Source organism: Aspergillus nidulans, chromosome VIII, assembly GCF_000011425.1.
Source record: "Aspergillus nidulans FGSC A4 chromosome VIII".
In the NCBI taxonomy this organism is placed as follows: domain Eukaryota; kingdom Fungi; phylum Ascomycota; class Eurotiomycetes; order Eurotiales; family Aspergillaceae; genus Aspergillus; species Aspergillus nidulans.
Window position 1 is genome coordinate 4638720 of NC_066264.1, and position 16548 is coordinate 4655267.

The 16548-nt window shown below is 51.2% G+C and overlaps 7 protein-coding genes across 7 annotated transcripts, besides 1 other annotated feature; 4 read left to right on the plus strand and 3 right to left on the minus strand.

Moving 5' to 3' along the window:
• Nucleotides 1-16548: part of a sequence feature (contig 1.3 1..127977(-1)) that runs on past both edges of the window.
• ANIA_00072 (pseudouridine synthase PUS4) lies at nucleotides 220-1447 on the plus strand (the record flags this gene model as incomplete). Its single annotated transcript, XM_652584.1, has 2 exons — nucleotides 220-253; nucleotides 303-1447. The coding sequence occupies 2 exons, from the start codon at nucleotides 220-222 to the stop codon at nucleotides 1445-1447; spliced, it is 1179 nt and encodes a 392-aa protein (XP_657676.1).
• ANIA_00071 (putative GPI-anchored cell surface glycoprotein) lies at nucleotides 1814-5593 on the minus strand (the record flags this gene model as incomplete). The annotated part of the gene is made up of 4 exons (XM_652583.2): nucleotides 5273-5593; nucleotides 5027-5214; nucleotides 1912-4962; nucleotides 1814-1860 (listed from the first exon to the last, which is right to left on the minus strand). The coding sequence occupies exons 1-4, from the start codon at nucleotides 5344-5346 to the stop codon at nucleotides 1814-1816; spliced, it is 3360 nt and encodes a 1119-aa protein (XP_657675.1). The 5' UTR covers nucleotides 5347-5593.
• Nucleotides 6405-7144, plus strand: ANIA_00070 (protein uaW; the record flags this gene model as incomplete). The annotated part of the gene is made up of 3 exons (XM_652582.1): nucleotides 6405-6805; nucleotides 6861-6960; nucleotides 7094-7144. The coding sequence occupies 3 exons, from the start codon at nucleotides 6405-6407 to the stop codon at nucleotides 7142-7144; spliced, it is 552 nt and encodes a 183-aa protein (XP_657674.1).
• On the plus strand, nucleotides 7583-10859 carry ANIA_00069 (protein srgL; the record flags this gene model as incomplete). The annotated part of the gene is made up of 5 exons (XM_652581.1): nucleotides 7583-7784; nucleotides 7924-8129; nucleotides 8208-8368; nucleotides 8538-9081; nucleotides 9129-10859. 5 exons carry the CDS (start codon nucleotides 7583-7585, stop codon nucleotides 10857-10859), a joined length of 2844 nt encoding a protein of 947 aa, XP_657673.1.
• On the plus strand, nucleotides 11293-11970 carry ANIA_00068 (SRP9/SRP21 family protein; the record flags this gene model as incomplete). The annotated part of the gene is made up of 2 exons (XM_652580.2): nucleotides 11293-11492; nucleotides 11560-11970. Exons 1-2 carry the CDS (start codon nucleotides 11412-11414, stop codon nucleotides 11968-11970), a joined length of 492 nt encoding a protein of 163 aa, XP_657672.1. The 5' UTR covers nucleotides 11293-11411.
• Nucleotides 12171-13901, minus strand: ANIA_00067 (ribonucleotide-diphosphate reductase subunit RNR2). The gene is made up of 4 exons (XM_652579.2): nucleotides 13793-13901; nucleotides 13469-13717; nucleotides 13037-13370; nucleotides 12171-12989 (listed from the first exon to the last, which is right to left on the minus strand). The coding sequence occupies exons 1-4, from the start codon at nucleotides 13820-13822 to the stop codon at nucleotides 12382-12384; spliced, it is 1221 nt and encodes a 406-aa protein (XP_657671.1). The 5' UTR covers nucleotides 13823-13901; the 3' UTR covers nucleotides 12171-12381.
• Nucleotides 14916-16389, minus strand: ANIA_00066 (putative mitochondrial oxaloacetate transporter (Oac)). The gene is made up of 6 exons (XM_652578.2): nucleotides 16237-16389; nucleotides 16093-16167; nucleotides 15902-16031; nucleotides 15376-15847; nucleotides 15174-15319; nucleotides 14916-15124 (listed from the first exon to the last, which is right to left on the minus strand). Exons 1-6 carry the CDS (start codon nucleotides 16251-16253, stop codon nucleotides 15032-15034), a joined length of 933 nt encoding a protein of 310 aa, XP_657670.2. The 5' UTR covers nucleotides 16254-16389; the 3' UTR covers nucleotides 14916-15031.

Sequence of the window (16548 nt, forward strand, 5' to 3'; positions counted from 1 at the left end):
TCGCTGGAGTCCGGCCCCGGGAAATTATGTTCAAGTTCCTTCCTTTAGCTTTGAATTGAAAATTCTTAGAAGCTCAAATTTGAGAATTTATTATATTTATTCTTCTATTACGACGTGGCCTGGGTTGCTTGGATCTTCACCACTGCTCTCGCCCAATCCGATTTTATTATCCTGTAGCCGATGGGCTTTCGCCAGGGACTGAGGTTATTTCGCACGACCATGTCCGGGGAAAAGATCTACGAGGGCGTCTTTGGTACGTCTATCACGTAGCAATACCTCCCACACACAGCTAATATACCAAGCCGTTCATAAGCCGCAGGGTGTCACCTCGGCCGACGTGATTCGAAAACTCCAGCACCACTTCAACCCGTCTGAACTCTTCAGGCCATGGCTCGAAACGGAGCGCGCAAAGCGCAACCGCGAAAGCAACTTCCAGCGTAGACGCCGCCGCTCTCAGCGCCTCGATGTTAAGATTGGGCATGGTGGAACGCTCGACCCTCTTGCAACTGGAGTCCTCGTCACCGGTGTCGGGAAGGGTACAAAATTCCTCAATGATTTCTTAGGATGCACAAAGACGTACGAGACGGTTGTAATCTTCGGCGCAGAGACGGACTCGTATGACCGGTTGGGGAAGATTGTTCGGCGAGCACCCTATGAGCATATTACTCGCGAAGCGGTCGAGAAAGCACTTGAGCAGTTCCGTGGGAAGATTATGCAGCGCCCGCCTATTTTCTCTGCGCTCAAGGTACAGGGGAAGAAACTGTACGAATATGCTAGGGAAGGTAAAGAGCCGCCGATTGAGATCCAGTCTAGGCCCGTTGAGGTTACTGATTTAAGAATCGTGGAGTGGTATGAGCCCGGGACGCATGAGTATACGTGGCCTGAGGAGGAGGCTCCCGCGGATGAGAGGGCTGTTGCGGAAAAGTTGTTGGCGAAGGATGATTCCCTTCCTATTGTTCCGGCCGCAGATGATGCTGATGGTTCTTCGAAACGCAAATCGCCTCCGGCAGAGGGATCCGAAGGCAACGAAACGACTGCTTCAAATGCTGCAGCGAAGAAGCAGAAGGTGTCCGCTGAAGGCGAGGCAGCATCGGCTCCCGAGCAGACCAAAGCCCCAGAAGCTGTGGAGGAAGCTACCACAAAGACGAAACCTGAATCTGCAGAAGAAATGAAACCCCTAGCACCGCCACCTGCAGTCAAAATTACCATGACTGTCTCCTCTGGTTTCTACGTCCGCTCTTTGGCGCATGATCTAGGCAAGGCTTTGGGTAGCTGTGGTCTCATGAGCGCGCTCGTCCGATCCCGTCAAGCAGACTACACCCTGGAGCCAGATAAAATTTTGGAGTACAAGGACCTCGACGCCGGAGAAGAGGTCTGGGGTCCCAAAGTCAAGGGCTTCCTTGAAGAATGGGAGAGAAAGAGAGCTGCAGAAAAACGCTCAAATTAGATAGATAATTGTGCTGAACTCCATGATGCAAAATATAATTGAGGGTATAGAAATATTCAATACGGTTATAACCCCTAAAGCAAACGTCTAGCACTGGCTGGCGTAGCAAGTCTGACTCGTGATCCATTCATATTCGAAACTGTCGAGCAGAAAAGAAAGTTAAATTTGAATAGTAAATGACGCCTCAGATGCAGTGTCAAGAGAGAGATAGCCGGTAAGATGACAAAAGGAAAATCGTTTTGAGAGGGTATACCGCTGGAAACATGCATGATAGGGAAAGAAGCCAAGGTAGTGTTGAAAGAGAACGAATGCATGGATTTGAGATTTTAGATCGGAAGAAATGTAAGTGAATGTTATTGAACGGAGTTATTTCGACGCAAGTCGCTGATGAGTGCTATGGGCGTTGACAAGAGCTATATCAATTAGTCCTCTGTGCATGTTAGATATATGGTGCTATATCTTACTTTGGAGAACAAACGCCTGCCCTTGCCTTGATTCGCACGCGCATTGAAGAGTGCTCCCGTCTACAAAGTCCAACAAGATACTGTTGGAGAGCTCTTGCCGTTCCTCGTCAGGTATGCATGGAGTTTTGAACTCAGTCAGGTGGTATCGTTTGACCATGTTGCGATTACTTGAATCGACGTTACCCGGAGTCAAGACTAAAAAGCCTTGGTTGTCAATTCGGATGAATCGCCGTTTCCAAAGAAGGGTATCAGGAAACTGGACATTGACCTCGCCAATCTCAACCGCCGCAGGAGGCTCCACTGTTTTCTTAGGACCTTCTACAGACGGCATGCTGTTCTCCTCCTTGAGTGTTGCGCTTCTTGAGCTGGCAGTGCTTCGGCGCGACGGTGAAGTGAGCGATGACATGCGGCGAAGAAGCCTGGAAGTACGAGACTCCTTCCTCTCTTCAGGAGAAGATGCCGAGGCTTCACTGGGAGATCTCGAAAGAAAATATCCGTCATTTTTAGACGACACGGACAATCTACTCTCAGAGCGAGGTAGCGCACCAGCCGCAAGGGGTTTAGGCGAGTCGGCTGGAGAGGCAGACTTGCTGCGCAGTTCGTCTTTGTTTGCAGCTGACTCCAGAGTTTGGATTTGAGATGAAGAGTCATCCGAGGTACCATTCTCCACCGTAAGCGGGCTAGCCTCTAGATTGAGTGCGCCGGGCTCCGTAGCGGTATTCAAGCCGTTCTTGTCAGCAATGGGCTCACGTACAATGCGTGTCGTGACAGATACGGAGCTTGTGGGGCGTTCAGCATTGGTGCTGGTTCTGGATTCAGGTCGTCTTAAGCTTGCAGCTCGAGAAAAGGGCTCCGGTGCAAGTCGCGTCATGTCCGAGTTGCCGCCGCCATATGATATAGAAGCTCGCTTTCGAAGAGATTCGAAGGAGGCCGCGGTTGGGTTAGTGACACCCGCGCTCGGAGTTGCCGGTCCATCACGGCTGCTTGAAAACTGCTCAAGGGCCTTAATGCGCTTGGAGATTCCAGAAGAAACATTGATTTTTTTGGCCACTAGCACTGGCCCTGTGGAGGTTTCGGCCGGTGAGAACGAACTCGAAACGGACCTGCCAGCACCTAATGTGGGTGTGTTGGGAAACTGATGCCCAGTAGCACTGGGGTTAGAAACCGCACGCGAATTTCTCCATGCATCAGGCGCAGCTTGGGAATTCCCTCCGTTTGAATACCCCGGGGAGAGTGGGGACTTTCCGACTGATATGGGCTTTGCCTCCTCGACCGTGGCGCTTTTCAGTTCTTCCATGAAGGAATCATCGGAAAGCATGTCGTCATCGGAATAATCGGGAGTTGGGACTTGTATAGGCTCCAGGGCAGGTCTGCGTCTCTCCTTTCGGGTTATTGCGTTCTCTTGGTCTACGTCTATAGCTTCAGACGGTGGCGCATTCTGCAGCTCGATGTGGTTGGAATTGGTCACGGCTGAAGAGTCGGTGACAGAGTCTGACTTCGACTCGGATTCGAGAGATGTTGGTGGAAGGATTGACTGGGGTTGGATGCTTTCGTTTGAATTAGGGGCCACGGCTACCACGTTTTTGTTTATAACATAAGACTTCTCGTCGGCCGGTGGGGGAGTTGCGATAATTTCTTCTGCCTCCGAGTCTGGGGGTTTCTGAGAATTGTTTTCAGGTGGGACGTCAACAACGGCGCTAGAAGTGCCGGTGCCGCACTTAATTTCATTTTCAGTGGGCCCCGTTGGATCTTCTTGGATAGAATCCGCCTCAGGTTCGGACAGAGAGGGGCCCTCTGCTGTCTTTTCATTGTCAATCAATTCCGTGTTTGCGGGTGAGTACGTGGTACTCGGCAGTATATAGTCGGACTGATCCTTGACCGTCTCTACAGCTGGCGTCTCCTGGGTGGAGCCTAACGGATCCTTGGCCTGCTCTTGATCTCCAGCGAGTCGAATTGCGACAGGCTTCTCTGTTTCAGGTTGCATAACGGGGCCCTGGCCCTTGTTGTCATTTTCCGAAATGCTAGATAACCTCTGGCGGCTCCTATCATACTTCTGGTGCTCAAAGTGTGACCCGACATCCCCTATATCGTTCAGATCTGATGTTGCATTGTTGTTTTCTTCCTTAGCTGCCTCAGTCTGTTTCGCTGCTTGTGCTCTCCTTTGCATTTGTGACTTGCGTAACTGAAGCGCTTTCATAAGCCTCTCCTTTTCGTTAGAAGTTGACGCAGATAGTGCGCTCAGCGACTTGGCCCCAGGAGAAAGCTGAGGCCTCGAAATTGACATTGTAGACGGGGGCACCAATAGAGGGGGTACCGGCGGCACCTTGGCGGATGGGGTTGCAACGGGATTTCCCTGGGAACGAGGACGAGCGAAGGCAGGGTTAGACTTGCGAAACGGGGATGCTCGTACACCAGCAGGCAAAGAAGCGACAGGGCGTTGTTCAGCGCTACGAACGAGATTACCTGCTGTGCGCGGCCGTCCACTTTCATCTAGCGAAGGCCGCGGTCCTAGCTTCACCTTGGGCTTTATTCCGGCTGTGCGTTCGAGGTCTCGTATAGAAGGCCTCGCCGACTGCGTAGACTGTCGGGACTCCGTCCGTGTCAAAGATAAATCATCGGGATGGTCCCTCGATGAAGCCGGCCGTGCATCCACAGGGGCAGCTTGAGTGAGGCCATTGACGCGATCGTCATTGGGACTTGTTGGTGCAGACACATCGTCTTTGGGCCCTTGCGGCGCAGTTGAGGCTACCGATGGCGGCACGACTGTGGCTTCTGACGCTTGGCTAAACGATCTCTGTCGGGCATCCTGAGGTGGTGCTTGGGTCTGTATCGTATCCCTTGCGGGAGATTCCTCTGCATCTTCCGCAATCTCCATCAGTCTCCGACGGCGGAGCGAGCTCGAAGAAGAAGTGATAGAACCTGACGCGGTGTGTAGCAGACACGCGGAGGAAAGGGCGCTTTCCGTCAATTCGGACGGTTGTGATAAGGAGAAAACTGTATCATGAGGCGAGAACCTATCGAGGACCGATTGGAACTGGACGGTGGTTCGGGCTACGACGAGTTGGACAGTCTGTTAGCAGTGCCCAAAGACAAGATTGTTCACAGCGGAGCAAACCTCGCACGAGTCGGGATAGGTCCTCAGGGAGATAGCTGAGTACAACCTTCCGCCGACGATATTGTAGAAATCCATAAAGAGGGGAGCATTCCTCGTAGTTTTCGATCGCATTTCGCACATCGGGAACCCCCCCTGTCCCGCGCTCATGGAGAGCTATTTCATCCCTTGACACGTAGCGTAGAAGAAACCTATCGAGAAATGATACGCGTTAGCAGGGATTCTAGAAGGCGAATTCGATGAACTTACCATCCTCCTGCCTCAGTGAGAGCAACCTGGTAGGCTTCAAGGACCGTGGGACTATCTAACCCATTGAGAGACATGGCGCGGACCGCATCAGGCTGAAGCAGACCCCAACCTTGGAATGTGACACCTGAAAGGGCGTTTGTGGTTGTACAAACAAGGAGGGGGAGGGGATCTCTAAGGAGGAGGGAATCGAACAAGGACAGGTACTGGTGCAGTACAAGACAAAACGAGCGACGATAGCAAAGAAATGAATGAATGACCGGCCTCCAAGAGAAAGATGCGACGAGGACCAAAATGGTTCCTGAAACGAATGCTTGGAGAGCGGCCAACTGCACAACTCACGAACCGTCAGGGGGAAGGGGACTCCCGGGTAATGCTAGTAGTGGCCCACTCTTGGGCGAGTTCGACAGCGAACTGAACTGTCCACTGTTGTAGTTTAGATCCGGTGGTTCCTGGCCTACCCAACTCTGAAACGATTCCAATGCTCAATTCTGACTGGCTGTTCAGCTTGGATCGAAGTCTCGAAAATGGGGAACGCCGTGGTCCGTGGGTACTGGGAGCTCAGAAGTCAGAACAAAAATGCCACTTGGGGGTCATGCTGAAGATTCTAAGGATATTCTCAACGAGGCCGGCTGCGCTGGTGAGGGAGCCACGACAACGCTGAGTTCCCCAGCGGTACTTCACTGTTGTACTGTGAACATTGCGAGTTGATTGTAGATGGGCAATCTATGTTTTTATGGCGATCCAGAATCCCACCGTGATACGATAGATCAGTGCCGGTGCCCAACCAGTATGGTTCCACGGCGCTTGGCGACAACTGTTGAAATGAGAAGGCTGTCACCAGTAGCATTCTAGAAGCCTTCCCATTTGAACAGCTACCTTGTTCACTTTGTAGTAAACAAAATGTACTCTGAGTAAAGGGGAAGTCGATGACCACTGATTTCCAGTACTCGCTCGACTCCGCCTAGCCAGAGCACTCCGACTCGAATCGGAATGCGCCGACGCGGGGGATAACTTCAAAGCATCGCCCATTCCATAATTATCTTCATATCATCTTCGATGCAGAATTTCGCTTAATACCTCGCTTAACTCTCCCAGTGTTATCACTAGGTTGCTCAGATTACGACGAACTACGATGCCGTCTCTTCCCCAGCCCAGCTCCCTGAGGGAGCTGCCACAGGAGGAGAAATTCCAGGTTCTCGACACCCTTTTCGAGTCGTCACCAGAGCTTCACACTCTTATGGCCCCGATCCTCGCTAATCAGACGTTCTCCTCATACGCAAGCTTGATCGATGCCGTGGGAGGCCGGATGTCGGCACTCTCGGCGGCCAATTCACCGACCGATCGAGACATCCTCGTGGGTATTCTCGGATCGCATCCCCGTCTAGGCCAGCCGAAAGGGACCGCGGCAGAGCATCTGAGCGAGCTGAGCAAAAGGGAACAGGCGAATCTCAATACCGGTGCGGAGGAGCAAGCAGAGAAGTTGCGGTTGTTGAACGCTGAATATGAGGCAAAGTTCCCAGGGCTACGATTTGTGTATGTGATGTTGGTTGTGAAATTGGTCTGAACTGAGCTAAACATTCTACTATAGGACTTTCGTGAATGGCCGGAGTCGGGATGTGATTATGGAGGAGATGCGCGCAAGGATCGATCGAGGCGATACCGAGCGAGAGATTGAAGATATTATCCAGGTGAGTCATGCACAATAACTGCGGCGGCGAGAGAAATCTTATCTTGTCGGCAGGGCATGGTCGATATCGCGAAAGATCGGGCGAAGAAGTTGTCAGACTGAAGGCTCAAGCTGCTGATAAACCGGCCTGACAGCTTGAGTACAGTCTCGATTGGAGGAAAATCGCCGGCGCCTCCGAAAAATGAAAAATGGCTGTCAAGATAATGCAAGGAATATGGCTTTCTTTGATGGAGTACTCGTAGTAGTATAATAATTGGCCGAACTGAGTTCTGGAGACGGAGTCGCCGGAGTAACTATGATTTCATAGAGGGCCTTTATCCGCATGCCAGGGTCCAGAACGGGCGCGTTTTCTCTCTGAAATAAGACAAGAGAGGCAAGATTGACTTGACTGTCAGCCACAAGAGGAATCTCCCAGTATCCTCTCCATTGCTCCAATAATAATAAACCTGTTCAGCCCCAGACTGAGATAGTACAACCACTAACTACTCCAGTACCACGAACTAATAATTAATTGCGCCGCGCTCGATCCCGACCCTTCCACTCCTTCACCTTTTCTCCCTTTTATTCCTTATCGTCGCAACTCGCCCATCAACCATCGCATAGGCGATGAATAAAAGCCACCCATGGCGCAGGCGGAGGCTCAGAGAGCGCCTGGAGACGGCCCAAGGTCTTCGGTCTCAGTCTCACGGGCTTCCACCATCCCCGCGATCGTCACCAGTGACCCCTCGGGTTCAACCACCAACGACTACAGTCTCGCGGACGAGCCCAGCCCCATAACTCCAGTTAGATCTGGACTCACCCGGAATTCGAACTCGTTTCCCATTGGTATGTTCTTGTCACAAGACGCCGCGATCTGACCTGTCCGATACCTTCGCGCTTCGTGTCCCGAAACCCCGGAATCCCCGGGGTGATATTTGCGCAAGGATCACTATTCGCTGATCGCTGCTTGCTTTTTCTTTGCCAGGGTCCGCGGCGTCCGATGTTGCTTCCGGCTCGAGTGGGAATCTCAATCAACAAGATGCGACTACTGCGAGAAAGCCTTTGCGCCCAGGCCCCGTGCCTCATGGCTCAGGCTCAGGCTCAGGCTCCGGCCTCGTTGGCAGAAATTCCACATCTTCGCCCACCGTTTGGGAAAGCGCCGATTCCAGCGCGATTGACCCGCTGTCACAAGTAAGGTCGTCCCGTTTTTAAGTCTTCTGCAGTATGTGAGCACTAGTGGCTAACCGCGTTGGCTTGCGGCCATAACAGCACATCATCAAACGCACCAACACCCAAAAATCGATCCCGCTGAAATTATTGGGAAGAGCGTCTTACGAGGCTGAAGCTGGCGGTTCGGACAGATATAGCCCTGTCGAACAGGGTCCCAACCGTGGCGACCAAGCGCCGCAGAGACCCCTCAAAGAGAAGAAGTATGTCCTTCTTGTTTCCCCTGAAGTTGGGCCTGAGTACGCGCATCGGATTTCGGTTACGTTCATCTCCGAGCTGCGCATATAATATTTCCATAATGCACCCCGCTTTGTTTCTGCTGCGCTTTGGGCCCTCGTCTTTTAAAGACTGTTTAAACTGACAACAACATAGGAAAGGCGTTTCTTTCCTAAGTCGCATCCTTCCCGGCAAAAAGAAAGATCTATTCTCCGATGAAGACGACAATGTATCAGAAATGGGGAATGCAGGCAATAATGCCGCCGCCGCTGCGCAACCAATAGGCTTCTTTCCTCGGTTTCCACCACCGCCAAAGTATGCCCGTGTTAGGGCTCATTACAAGAAGGAGAAGACCTTCAACCGGGTTTTTCAAGCTCAGGAATTGGAAGGCGTCGATACCTCAGCCCAACCCGACCAAGACGAGCATCCCGATATAGGAGATTCGCAAAATGGCAAATCTACTGGAAAAGCCATATGGGCTTTGGTCTTCTCGAAAGATGGCAAATATCTTGCTGCCGCTGGTCAAGACCGGAAGGTTCGGGTCTGGCAGGTCATTGCGTCGCCTGAAGATCGAGAAGTGAATGAGTCAGAGGGCGAGGATGACGAGCTGCCGCGGTTAAAAGCGCCAGTCTTTAAGGAAAAGCCGGTTCAGGTGTACGACAGTCATAGCGGAAGTATTCTTGATCTGAGCTGGAGCAAGGTATGTTATCTGCCGGCTTATACGGCTGTCCGTACTAATCGTCTCAGAACAACTTCCTTCTTTCGTCGTCGATGGACAAAACTGTTCGACTGTGGCACGTTTCGCGTCCAGAGTGTCTGTGTTGCTTCAAACACAGCGATTTTGTGACGTCAATTCAATTCCATCCGCGTGATGACCGCTTCTTCCTTGCAGGATCTTTGGACATGAAACTTCGGCTTTGGAGCATTCCAGACAAGAGCGTGGCGTTCAATGTGACAGTGCCAGACATGATCACGTCGGTCTCTTTTACTCCGGATGGAAGGCACTCAATGGCAGGATGTCTCAACGGGATGTTGAATATATACGAAACGGACGGCCTGAAACCGGCAGGGAATATTCATGTTCGCTCGGCACGGGGCCGTAACGCAAAGGGTAGTAAGATTACCGGCATCGACTCCATGGTTTTACCTCAGAATGACCCGGAGGGCACGGTGAAGCTCCTAGTAACTAGCAACGATTCACGCATTCGCCTATATGACTTTCGAGACCGGAGTCTGGAAGCCAAGTTTCGCGGGAATGAAAACGCATGCAGCCAGATCCGGGCTAGTTTCAGTGACGACGGGAAGCATGTGATCTGCGGTAGTGAGGATCGTAGAGCCTATATATGGCCTATGGGGCCGGTTGAAAAAGACGCTGATAAACGGGCCTTTGAGGTGCTTGACACGCAGTCGGCGATGGTGACGGCTGCCATCATGGCCCCAAAATCTACGAAGCAGATTCTAGGACTTTCAGAAGATCCGATTTATGACCTGTGCAACCCGCCACCGGTAACCCTTGAGAGCAACACCAAAAAGGAAAATAGCCGACAGAGCCGCCTGTCCACGGCCAGTAAACTGGCCCAAGAGTCACCCGGGTTTCAAGCACGTTCGGCTCACCCGGATGGGAATATCATCATCGCAGCCGATTACTCAGGAAAGATCAAGGTCTTTCGACAGGACTGCGCGTATCACAAACGCCGGTATGATAGCTGGGACACTCACTCGACGATCTCCCGGCGGCTCCTCCGCCGGTCCAACTCGGCACGGCAAAGCATCGCCTCCTCTATTGGCAAGGAGTCCTCCCACAAGACGCCGTCGGAGCGGATAATCTCGTGGCGCAACTCCGTCATCGGGCATGACAGCACGAATAACAGAGACCAACAGCCACCAAGGACTCGAAGCCCGTCCCCACAGAAGGCAATGCGAGAGGCCTCTCGGAACTCAAGTCCTGGGCGCGGATCATCCGGCGCACGCGGTGAATCCCGCTCAGCCTACACCGCATCCCCACCGCCATCAGCATATAAGTCATCGTTTTCTAGTCCGCGATCAAGCTTCGCCGAGAAAAGGCGGCCTACCGGAGCCGGTTTTGGGTCGAAACCTGAGGACTCTCGCGCAGTGCCTGCGCCGCTGTCGGCAGCTGCATTGATCAAGGGAAGAGACGGCAATGATAACCCACGCTGGCTCCAAGGCGACCAAAGCTATGCCTTCTATAATAAAATCACCCAGGACGCACTCGCAGTTCACCGTAACTCTCCGGGCCTTCTAGACCCAAACCCACGGCCAAGTCCGGAGCGGAAACTCACTAGAGCTAGCATACTGAGCAGCGAGTATGCCTCATCCGATGCCTCCGATGCTGACAATGACGTTCTCAAATGCGATAGCTGCTGGGGTACAAATTTCAAGGCGACCAAAGGTCGGAACGGCAAGCAGCGCTTGATATGCGTGCGGTGTTCTCGCCCCATCAGCTCCACTGCTGGATAATTCGTTGTTTAACCATTTTCTTCACTCTTCTAGCTTCGCATATATATTATATTCTTTGGCACGGATATAAGCTGGTGCTGCACATATTGATGGAATCGTCATGGTCATGTTTATTGTTGATGTATGGGCGTTGATGTAGGCCGCATTTTGGTTTTGGATTTTGACCCTTTGACGACTTTATTAAGCTTGGCACTTTGTATATGTAGTAACGATTTGGATGATATGAGCATGACACGAGCGTTTATATATTCAATTATTGTGCTGCCTAATGTTGTAGCGAGTTACTAGGCATGGTCGGTAATGCGAGGAATCTCAGCTATCTAATCCTTACAACATGGTTAACGGAGCTGCTGTCCACCGCCAAGCTCGAATCTTAGCGCTCCGTTGTCTTATTATTCTCCCGTCAACTCCACAATAATCCCATTGACACCACATTCATAACGTCTCATCCCGCGAACTCGTACTACAGCAATCCGTAACAACATTGCGGCTACGTTGAAAGTTATTGAAGAGTTATTACACGAAAGGAAAGAATAAAATACATACGCGAAAATGCGTTCAGGACCCTACCTCCCGACCTCAGCCGCCTACCTCAAGGAATCCTCCCTCCTCCTACAGGCATACCCAGAATCTGTACGTTCTTCCCTTATAACTAACTCCTCTGCTTTAATCAAACTCAGCTTAGTTAACGATATTCTAGACGCGAATAACAACAAAATACACATTTCCCAAGTCTTCACCCTCTACAACCAACAAATCCAAGCCCGAAACCACACCCTCAACACAATCGACCTCAACCCCAGCAGTTCCAATCGCAACGCTCGTATTAAAAACATACAATCCCGAAGCTGGGATATGTTTGAAATACCGGACAAATAAAGCCGCTGAGGTGGGGCGGCTGATTACAGCGCTGGGATTGTTGGCTGGGGGTGCAGACATGGCGAGCTTGGATGGACCAGTTTCTGCTACGATTACAGGGGGCGATGTGGAGATGGGGGGTACCAACGGTGTTGGTGAGGAAGTTGTGGCTACGGCAGCGAGTACAGGTGCGAATACGGGTGCAGGTGTTGGGAAAGGAAAGGGCAAGGGAAAGAAGAAGGGGAAGAAATGATTGAGTGGATCTAAGATGAAATAAAGGGATAGTATCTTCACGCTATTATGCTATATTTGGACCGCAAGTTGCGGCACGGGGTAATTCGGCTTATGACCTCGATTGAAATCATTATAGACCGCAGTACCCCCGTATCAACATAAGCAATAGATCACAGGGTCAGGGGATACCGAAAACCGAGAACAGGGATAACGTCTAATGAATACAGCGCATAGCCAATTAACTATCCAATGTACAATTGATATCCTATTCACTAAATACATGCCGTATCCCATACCGTGACATGAGACAAGACAATTTAGACATTAAACAAAAGAAACCGCCTATACAAACGCCGAGCCCATGCGTATCCTTCAATAATCATCAATCAATGAACAAAACAAAGAGGGAAGGGGTATAATGTTGCGCCGTTTAAAAGTCCTCGTCAAAGGACAAACCGTTGCCGTCGCTGGTCTTGGTCTCGTCTTGCTTGGGATCCTTCTTGGTGCTGGCCATGACACCAGCCTTCTGGTAGTCACCGACCCGCTTCTCGAAGAAGTTGGTCTTACCAGCCAAGGAGATACTCTCCATGAAGTCAAAAGGGTTGGTAGCGTTGAAGTACTTCTTGTTGCCGAGAGCGACCAGGAGACGGTCAGCAACAAATTCAATGTACTGGCACATAAGCTTAGCGTTCATGCCCAGGAGCGCGCAAGGAAGAGCATCAGTCAGGAACTCCTTCTCGATAGCGACAGCCTCGACGATGATGTCCTCAACAACTTTCTTGGATGGGCGCCAGTTAAGGTGCGAGAAGAGCAGGCAGGCAAAGTCGGTGTGAAGACCCTCATCACGAGAGATGAGCTCGTTGGAGAAGGTAAGACCGGGCATCAAGCCTCGCTTCTTCAGCCAGAAAATTGAGGCAAAAGAGCCGGAGAAGAAGATACCCTCGACGGCAGCAAAGGCAACGAGGCGTTGAGCGAAGGTGGACTCCTTGTCCTGGATCCACTTAATAGCCCAGTCGGCCTTCTTGCGAATGCAAGGAACTATATCATGTTAGAGCGCGATCAACAAAACTAGCCAAGAAACATACTGGTATCAATGGCATCAAAGAGGTAGGTGCGCTGCTTCGGCTCCTTGATGTAAGTATCAATCAGAAGAGAGTAGGTCTCGGCGTGGATGTTCTCAATCATGATCTGGAAACCGTAGAAGCAACGAGCCTCGGGAATCTGCACCTCACCGCTGAAGCGCTCGAGCAGGTTCTCGTTAACAATGCCATCGGAAGCGGCGAAAAAAGCCAAAACGCGGGAAATAAAGTAGCGCTCGTCCTCGTTCAAACGGTTGTTCCAGTCGTGAAGATCCTTGGAGAGATCAATTTCTTCGGCAGTCCAGAAAGAAGCTTCGGCCTTCTTGTACATTTGCCAGATCTATATATCGCGGAGACATGCGTCAGTGGAGGTGGTTCATTAGGCGGTAAGAATTTTCCAATTTACGCGTGACGCGTGAGATGCCGCATAGTACTGACCTCATGGTACTTGATAGGGAACAAGACAAAACGGTGAGGGTTCTCTTGAAGCAGAGGTTCATTGGCCTCAATAGCCTTGACGTCAAGAGCAGCCTTAGAAGGCTCAACAGGCTTCTCTGTAGCGGGCTTGGTGGCCGGCACGTCGACCATGGGGTTCGAGACGGGAGCGTTCTCTTTGCCGGCAGCTTCAAAATTGAGCTTCTTGACGGGGGAATCATTCATCTTGAGGTTCTCTAGAGAGCTGGCGGCCTGTTCAGGTCATTGTAAGTTACAATCTACCCAGTGACGCGTCCGAAGCCGACGGGACGTGACGAATTGACGTACCTGCTTCGAGGGAGTGAGTTGCGCAGACATTGTGGAAGACACTGGGAGCAGATAAAGGTCAACGCTGAAAGACGAATTGATTCACACCAGCAACAAAATGCTTCTGTGTTCTGAGGGATGGGATGGAAAGAAAACAAGTGCTGAGAAAAGAGGGAGAGAGCACAAGAAATACCCGCCTGCAGGACGAACGCGATCACGACACGGTCACATGACTTTCTCACTAGCGCGACTTTTTGGTGGCTGACCCGTTCAGCGTTGCAGCGGAGCGCACCTGGCAGCCTGAGGCTCTACGGCCACCGCGTGTTCTCCAGCCAAACAAGGACGGTTTGGATCTCAGACCACTGCTCGTCAATCCGACCCGGTCTTGTAATCTCCACCGTGGCCTGGTGCGGCTTGTCTATTGGCTTCTAGGCGAAATGTTGCATACGCTGAATTGCTAGTTTGCGTGTAGAAATGCGGCGTTTATCTTATCTGATCATCTCGCGCCTTTATTGAAAACACACTCCTATTCCGTGTTCCACGCTTTCTAACTGAATTTCGGCTATTTGTTGAGGAACTAATATTTCAACTTTGCGTTGTCTTTTAATCCAGCGTAACCCAACGTATTCAATTTGCAGCATGCAGGGGGCTGCTGGGAGAGGCATGTGCGCATTCCTGCTCCCTTGTCCAGCCATTGTCGCTTCCTTACGTAGTAGTACAAAGCTACCGACAAAGAATACCCACTAGCCCCCACATATCTTGAAATTGATTTCTTGTGAATCATCGGCCAAGCTGGCTTTACTCCCGAAGAACGCTTTGTTTACGCGTTTCTTGACGCGACTTTCGAAAACCCATTAGTAGATCTGGCCCGCCCCAAGCGAGTCGAGCTCGGATTTACGGACAAAGCCAAGAATCTTGTGCCCGCATCATACGGAACTCTGTCATTTTGTGATAGAAGGTGGAGATGTTGCCAGCTCAGCCCAATTCCTGACGTTTATCGTGTGCAGACACGTCGATTCATGAGATGTCGAGACGTACAGGCTGGAGCTTAAAGCATGTCTTGTCCTGCCTTGACTACCAATAAAGCCGCACCGAAATCTATCCCTGTAAATGGGTCATCATGTATATATCAACTCGCCAATCTCTTAAGTTTACTCTATAAACGAGAATTCAACATCAACGCTATTTATGTATATCCCAAAGCGCCAATCGCGAATGCCAACATTTCTATTCGCACGGTCTGTACTAAAGCTTCCAACTCTAGAGACGGGACTTAAGCGAATCTGAGAGGAGCCTGTCCTCTACCCGTCGCATCAGCTTGTTGGTTTGCTCAGCCAAACTGAGAGTCAGGATCTGCAGGTTGGTTAGTGTCTGTTTGCAAAATCCCAGAGAAACTACTTACAGTGTGAGGTAGAATACGGGCCAAGTGAGCAAAGTAGCCCTTATAGATAGCAAAAAGACCTTCTGTCCGGATCGTTTTCGCCAGGCAGTCGAATACGCCCTTGTACAGATTTCCAGTCTGGTTGTACATTCTCGACATGATTGTATCTGAGAACAGTTAGATCGATCAAATTCGGTGGTTTAGGTGCCCAGTGCCAACTTACCAGGAGGATGCATAACGCAGCAGACAACGAAACCGGAGGCCGTACTGCTGGCCAAGTGAAGTGCCGGACCGTCCTCCATGCCGAGATGCTTAACCAAGCGTCTCTTTGCGAAGAAGTATGTAGGCAACTGAACGGAGCTACCGAAACCAGTCCGCACCATGGCCGCCCCCACTCCACGGTATAATCCACCTACTCCCTCCGAAGCGAAGATTTTCCGCAGACCATCGAATGAGTTCCTGTACTGATGTTGCGTGCCAACGGGAAGGAAAGGCGAGAATGATTGGAGACGAGTCTTAACGAGGAAAAACGGTGAGCCTGCAGCAGCGCCGATTATACCTGACGAAGCGCCAGCGAAAACATTGATGCCGAGAGACTGGACATGCGAATCATTATAAACGGCGGTCGTAAGCCCGTTACGGATGGGCTCATAGAAGCCCAGGCGGCAGCCATTCAGGAGAACCTGGTAGATGTACTATGTATGCTGTTAGTATTTGAGGCAACAACGTTCAACGTTGTACGGACGTACTGCCGACCCAATTCCTCGGAACAAACCTCGAGGGCCCTCGTTCTGTAGGATGACCTTCACACCATGCAGCACACCCTTGTATTTCTTGACTGCTTCCGACTTAGCCTGTAGTTCTCCTTGCAATTGTAGACTAGGCGCGACAGCGATTAGAATCTGAACAAGTGCGACGAGCGCTGAGGTGAATGGCATACCGAATTTTCACTGTCTCGAAGCTGTGTGTAACGGTGACTGCGCCGCATGCTGCAATGCCTCCGGCAATGAACGCGCTAAATCATTGACTTACTGTCAGTCTCACTTTCCCTGAAACTCGCATATTAAGCGGGAGTGTGGCCTACCCGGTAGTTGTAGACATATTCGATTCGGCCGCCGTAAGCGGAGATAATGGGTCAAGGATTTCGCAGCGGCGAGGTAGGGTGAGAAACAGAGGTGAGGGCCCGTCAACAAGCCAGAAAGTCCGAAACACTCGTCGCGAAGAACGAAGCTATGAGTCTCGACTGAGAAATGGTGATCAAGCGGTTGGAAGATATTGTTATAGGCGTGCTGACCGCGACTCGGATTGCATTTGTACGGAGTGATGACTGGAAACTATTCGCATGATTGGCCCAGCGAACCGACCGATCTCGGCATACACTCCGACAATAGCCGCC